This window comes from Camelina sativa, chromosome 7 (genome assembly GCF_000633955.1).
Source record: "Camelina sativa cultivar DH55 chromosome 7, Cs, whole genome shotgun sequence".
Lineage (NCBI taxonomy): Eukaryota > Viridiplantae > Streptophyta > Magnoliopsida > Brassicales > Brassicaceae > Camelina > Camelina sativa.
Genome location: NC_025691.1, coordinates 8,741,622 through 8,747,914, shown reverse-complemented (window position 1 = coordinate 8,747,914; position 6,293 = coordinate 8,741,622). Strand labels below are relative to the sequence as shown.

The window sequence follows — 6,293 nt, the reverse complement described above, 5'->3', positions numbered from 1 at the left end:
GTTGTGAAAACTATCTAAGATTGAGAACAATTTGGGCATACAAAGCTTAAGTCTTGATAATCTACCATTTTCTCATTGACTCTATTTTTTTTCACTCCCTAAAGTTTAAATTTTAAACTTCTAGCTCTCTTCTCTCGTTCTTTTTTTTTTTATTCTTTTTTCTTTCTTTCTAGGAGACTATAACAAGATCTTTTCTTATTTTTTTACTTAGAGACTTAGAGCTAATTTATTCTAACCTTAGGGACTTTTTTTGTTTTTTTATTATTCCTCAACCCAACCCCAAATAAACATACTAACCACCTATCTTTCAAAACCGAATCTATTAGCTAGTTCAAATTCTAACTTAGCTAAATCAAGAGGCAGTTCTTTGTCGTTATCAATACTCTCAAGGTTTCACAACCTATAGCACAATGAAAAAGGCCTCACTCAACAATTCACAACAAGGTTTGAAAGAAAGGTTTGGGTTCATGGGTAGGACAAACAGATCGGGTTAAACGAAAAAGATTGGTGACATAGAGTGCTAACCCGAATTTAGAGTTACCATGAGCAAGTATTCAAATTCCATAAGCAAGACAATTTAAGTTCAAATTAAGTCCAATAATATAGAGATGTTCCAATGTTCAAGCAAGTGGAGGAAGCATTCAAAAAACACAAGGTTCTAAGCAAAGATTTTTCATTTTTTTCCAAAGATTGATCTAGCAACAATGAACTGTGACTAAGGGCTATAGCTTCAATCCTAAGGTTTGATTTTAAACAAGGTAGTTTTAATCATTGTCCCCTAAGATGCGCATGCAACAATCCTATATGAAACAAATTAGACTCAATCCTAATATGTAAATGCAACTACATGAACACTCTTTTTTATTTTATTTTTTTAATTTTCAAATTTTTTTTTGAGGTTTTCAATGCACATAGATGCGGACTCAAATGAATAAAACTAGCATGCAAAAATTTGAAATAAGAAAATTAAGAAAATAAAACACAAAGTTAAAAATATTCTGGACCCTCCCCCAAACTTAAATTACACAGTCTCTGTATAAATAAAAGTTGGAAAAAGAATCCAAGAATCACACAAAATGAAATAAACTAAATGCAATGTTATTTACAAAGATTGGATGAAAGTGGTACCTTATGGGTTGGTGAAGAAGGAGGTTGCAGCAGCCTCCATACTCGCCAATGTGTAGCCAGGGTCGTCTCCGGCTTCAGCAGGTGACAGTGTTTGCTCGTCAGAGAGCTCGGTGATATGCACGGACGACTTACTCAGACCAGCATCCTAGGGGTTGATCGAGGGGGGTATCGCGTAGCTCATCGGGTAGGGCAAAAGGACTTAAGAGAGAAAAGACTTTAAAATGTAAATTATATTTACAAACCTGCCTTTGGGATTTCCTCCCAAGTGAGCTTGTTTATAGTCTTTAAGCTTGACTTTCAGTTCATCTTAGACTGGCGCGGGATTGACGAGACGCAGAGATGATCCCACCTCTGTGCTCTCATTTGCCATGTATTTCTTCACTCTCTACCCATTCACAGTAAATTCAGTCTCATCCTTACCTAGCAAAGTCACCGCTCCATAGGACATAACCTCTTTAATTTCGAAGGGTCCTGACCATCTTGACTTGAGCTTCCCAGGGAATAGCCAAAGCTTTGAGTTGAACAAAAGGACTTTGTCTCCAGCTTTCAAATCCTTGTGTCGGATCTTCTTGTCATGAAAAGCTTTGGTTCTTTCCTTGTAGATCCTCAAATTATCATAAGCCTCCAGCCGTATCTCATCGAGTTCGTGGAGATCCATTGCTCTCTTCTCTTGAGCAGTCTTTGTCTAAATTCAGCAGCTTGGTCGCCCACATTGCTTTGTATTCAACCTCGACCGGAAGGTGACAGTTTTTTCTGTAAAGAATCTGGAAAGGGGTCCGCCCAATCGGTGTTTTATAAGCAGTCCTTTAAGCCCATAACGCATCATCCAGCTTGAATGCCCAATCCTTTTTTGTGATTCCCACGATTCTGGCTAATATCGCTTTGATCTGCTTGTTGCTTACTTCCACTTGTCCACTGGTTTGTGGGTGATAAGCTGTTGCGACTTTATGCTTGACTTCGTGCTTTCTCAACAAGCCATCGAAAACCCTGTTAATGAAGTGGCTTCCTCCATCACTGATCACTACTCTTGGGATTCCAAATCTTGGGAAAATGATGTTTTTGAACATCTTCATTACGACCTTGTGATCATTTGTCAGGCTGGCGATTGCTTCTACCCATTTTGAGACATAGTCGACTGCCACTAGGATGTACATGTTTCCATTCGAGGGTGGGTTGAAAGGTCCCATGAAATCCATTCCCCAGACATCGAAAACTTCTACTTCTAAGATTGGCTGCTGAGGCATCTTCTGGCACGAATCACATTTTGCTATGAAGAGCTGTGCGTCCTTGAACATGGTTGGCCACCAAAGACCAGCTTGGAGTATCTTTTGGACTGTTTTGAAGGTGACAAAATGTCCTCCATAGGCGGACCCATGACAGTGCTTTAATACTCCTCGGACTTCCTCCTCTGCTATACACCTTCTGAACAGGCCATCCGTCCCTTTTTTGTAAAGATAAGGTTCATCCTAGTAGTAGTTGTTGACATCCCTGAAGAACTTCTTCTTTCTATGAGCGTCATAGTCGTTAGGAATTTCCTCGCACACCATGTAGTTCACGAAATCTGAGTACCATGGTAGCTCAGCCGACTCGATTGCCATCAACTCGATCGACCTGGCTGATTCGGGGTTGAGTAAGCTATCATGTGGCTCATTTCTTCCAAGAAGGTGATGTGCATCAGTCTTTCTTCGGGCATTGAGTCGTCTATTGGGAGTGGATCTTCGATTCTCATTTTGGACAGATGGTCTGCTACCCCGTTTTCAATTCCTTTTTTATCCAGGATCTCTATGTCAAATTCTTGCAGAAGAAGGATCCATCTGAGGAGCCTAGGTTTGGTATCTTTATTTGAGTATATGTACCGCAGGACAACATGGTCCATGTAGACAATCACCTTCGAACCGACTAAGTAGCTTATGAACTTCTCAAACACGAAAACCACAGCAAGGAGCTCCTTTTCAGTTGTCGCATACCTCGTCTGGGCATCGTCCATGGTTCTGCTGGCGTAGTAGATCACATGGAGCTTTTTATCTATCCTTTGACCCAGTACTGCTCCCACAGCATAATCTGACGCGTCACACATAATCTCGAAGGGATAGTCCCAGTTAGGTGCTTGAACTATTGGCGCGCTCACCAAAGCCTCCTTTATCTTATTGAAGGCATCTAAACAGTCCTTGTCGACAATAAACTCTACTTCCTTGCAAAAGAGCCGCGTTAACGGTCGTGCGATCTTAGAGAAGTCTTTAATGAATCGCCTGTAGAACCTTGCGTGCCCTAAAAAGCTCCTGACATCTCTCACCGATTTAGGAGGTTGTAGCTGAACCATTACCTCGATCTTAGCCTTGTCGACCGCTATACCCTTTTTCTGAGATCTTGTGCCCTAAAACTATTCCTTCCTGGACCATAAAGTGGCACTTTTCCCAGTTTAACACTAGGTTGGTTTCTTCACACCTTTTCAGCACCTTGCAGAGGTTTGACAGACAGGACGAGAAAGAAGCTCCATATACTGAAAAGTCATCCATGAAAACCTCCACCATTTCTTCGATTAAATCCGAGAAGATGGATGTGATGCACCTTTGGAAATTCGCGGGAGCGTTGCACAGGCCAAAAGGCATCCTCTTATAGGCAAAAGTGCCATAAGGGCAAGTGATGTCGTTTTCTCCTGGTCAACAGGGTGTATGGGTATTTGGAAAAATCCACTATACCTATCAAGGAAGCAATAGTACGGGTGGTTAGCTAGTCGTTCCATCATCTGGTCGGTGAGAGGCAGGGGAAAATGATCCATCCTCGAGGCCGCGTTAAGCTTCCTATAGTCAATACACATTCGATGACCGGTTATCGTCCTTGTGGGAATTAGCTCGTTTTTCTCGTTTTTGACGACGGTGATTCCTCCTTTCTTCGGGACGCAGTGAACCGGGGACATCCAAGTGCTATCAGAGATGGGGTAGATAACTCCAACATCAAGCAACTTCAGAATTTGCTTTTTCACCACTTCTTTCAAGTTTGGGTATAGCCGACGTTGAGGTTCTACACTAGAGTACGATTCATCCTCCAGGTTTATCCGGTGGGTGCAGAGATCAGGGGATATACCCTTGATATCATCTAGAGTATAGCCTATTGCTCTCCTATAGTTTCTTAATTGCGTGCAAAGCAATTTCAATTCCTTTTCAGGCAGGCTAGAATTGACGATCATTGGATAGGTTGAATTAGGTCCTAAGAAAGCGTACCTTAGCCCAGATGGAAGAGGTTTGAGTTCCACTTTTGACACTTTAGACTCGGACCAATCATCAGTGGTTTGGAGTTTCTACTCGAGGTTGTGCTCGATCATCCTACTCGATGGGGCGATCGTGTTAGCGTCCGGGTGGGCTGGTGTTGAGCAACTGCACGACATGACATAGGAGGTGAATACTGACATGTCTGAACTTCTGTTGTCGAGCATCACTCCCTCTCTTTCAGCTTCCCTTATGCCCTCACTTAGTTCTGGTTTGATGAATTCTCTATAAGTATCAAGCAGCTCCTTGTAGAGCTCCATTTCTTGATGCACAAATCCCTCTTTACCATCATTTGTCAGCGCTGTTTGTAAGCAATCTCCTCAAATGCCTCCTCCCGCAGTTTTTATAACTCCTCTATCCAGAAGGTTCGACCAGCTATTGTAGGTTTTTTCATAATTTCCCAAATGTTAAGCTGCATAGTGAGGTCTTCCCCGAGCTTCAGATCGATCTTCCCATTTCTTACATCAATCATTGCCCCTGCGGTGGCTAATAATGGTCGTCCTAAGATAACGTCCTAAGATAAGCGGATCCCTTGGCTCCACATCCATTTTCAAAACCACGAAGTCGGTTGGTACATCTACTGACCCTACCTTGACCAGCAAGTCTTCCAAAACTCCGCTTGGCAACCTCGTAGTTCGATCTACCAGAACTAGTTGGACGTCGGTAGGCTTGAATTTCTCAAATCCAAGACGTTTGGCTACAGTTAGTGGCATCAGGCTAGCAGATGCCCCCAAATCGCAAAGGCATCTTCCGAACTTCAATGGTTGGATTGAGCAAGGTAAGGTAAACGATCCCGGGTCGCTCAACTTCTTAGGTGCAGCAGTCCTCTGGATTATGGCACTGCACTCATGATTGAGTATGACAATCCCTTGTACTTGCTTGATCCGCTCCATCATTGCATCCTTCAGGAATTTCTGGTAAGGAGGTATCAGGGTGAAACCGTCCATTAGAGGCATGCGGAGTTCGAGTTCTTGCATCTGTTTCTCGAACAATGCCTTATACTTCTCCAGAAGTTCCTTGCAAAATCGTCTAGGGAATGGCAATGGTGGCTTGTAGGGTAGAGGGATGAATTTTCTTTCTTTCTGTTTCTCTCCTCCCAGTTTGCCTGTAGGAGACGGAGTTACCGGAGTATCAACCCGATCATCTATTTGAGTAGTGTGGTCGGGTGCAGGGCCGGGTTGTTCTGGGGAGTGGCTTGGTGGTTTAGTAGAAGTGGCCGTTCAGTGGTGCCGTTCGAGGTGGTAGTTGTCGTCCACTCCGTAGGGCTATTGCGTGTGCAGACTCCGCAGGGCTTTTTGAGGTGGAAGTCGAGTTATCTGTGAGCACTTGAATTCGAGATCCCAAGTCATCAAACTTGTTATGTAGTTCTTTGAAGTTGGCGGATAGACAGCAGGCGAGATCATCGAATCTTGTATTAATGTGTATCGTGTCGGTCTTCTGATTGGATAGGACTGTGTGCATCAGTGATATCAAATCCACCAATGATGAACTAGATGGAAGCATTGGGCTATGCACCGGGTTTCGGTAGGACAAGCCTGGATTTGGCTTGTAGTTGTTGTACCCTTTGTTTGAACCTCCCTGGTTGTTGATGTAGTTAAAATCCTCTATCTGTACAGTCTCCCTATCTTGTTGTAGAAACTGCTCTTCCTCTGATATTGCATCAACATGCTGCTGCTGGTTGAGGAGCTTATCGAGCTTGTCATTGAGGGCTTTCATGTCCCTCTTGTACTTGGCATCTTCCTCTCCTGTAGCTCGCACATTACGATCGTATTCCTCATTATAATGCCCATCAGATTGAGCCAAGTTCCCCACTAGGTCTCAACCTTTAGCAACATCCGTATCTTGGGGACCACTCCTCTATAAAGTGTACTCAACAATGAACCATTGCTGAAGCCATGA

At 43.2% G+C, this 6,293-nt stretch overlaps 1 protein-coding gene across 1 annotated transcript; it reads right to left on the bottom strand.

Annotated features, from left to right (window-relative positions):
- Window positions 4,859-5,371, bottom strand: LOC104704444. Its single transcript, XM_010420535.1, has one exon. The coding sequence runs from the start codon at window positions 5,369-5,371 to the stop codon at window positions 4,859-4,861; it is 513 nt and encodes a 170-aa protein (XP_010418837.1).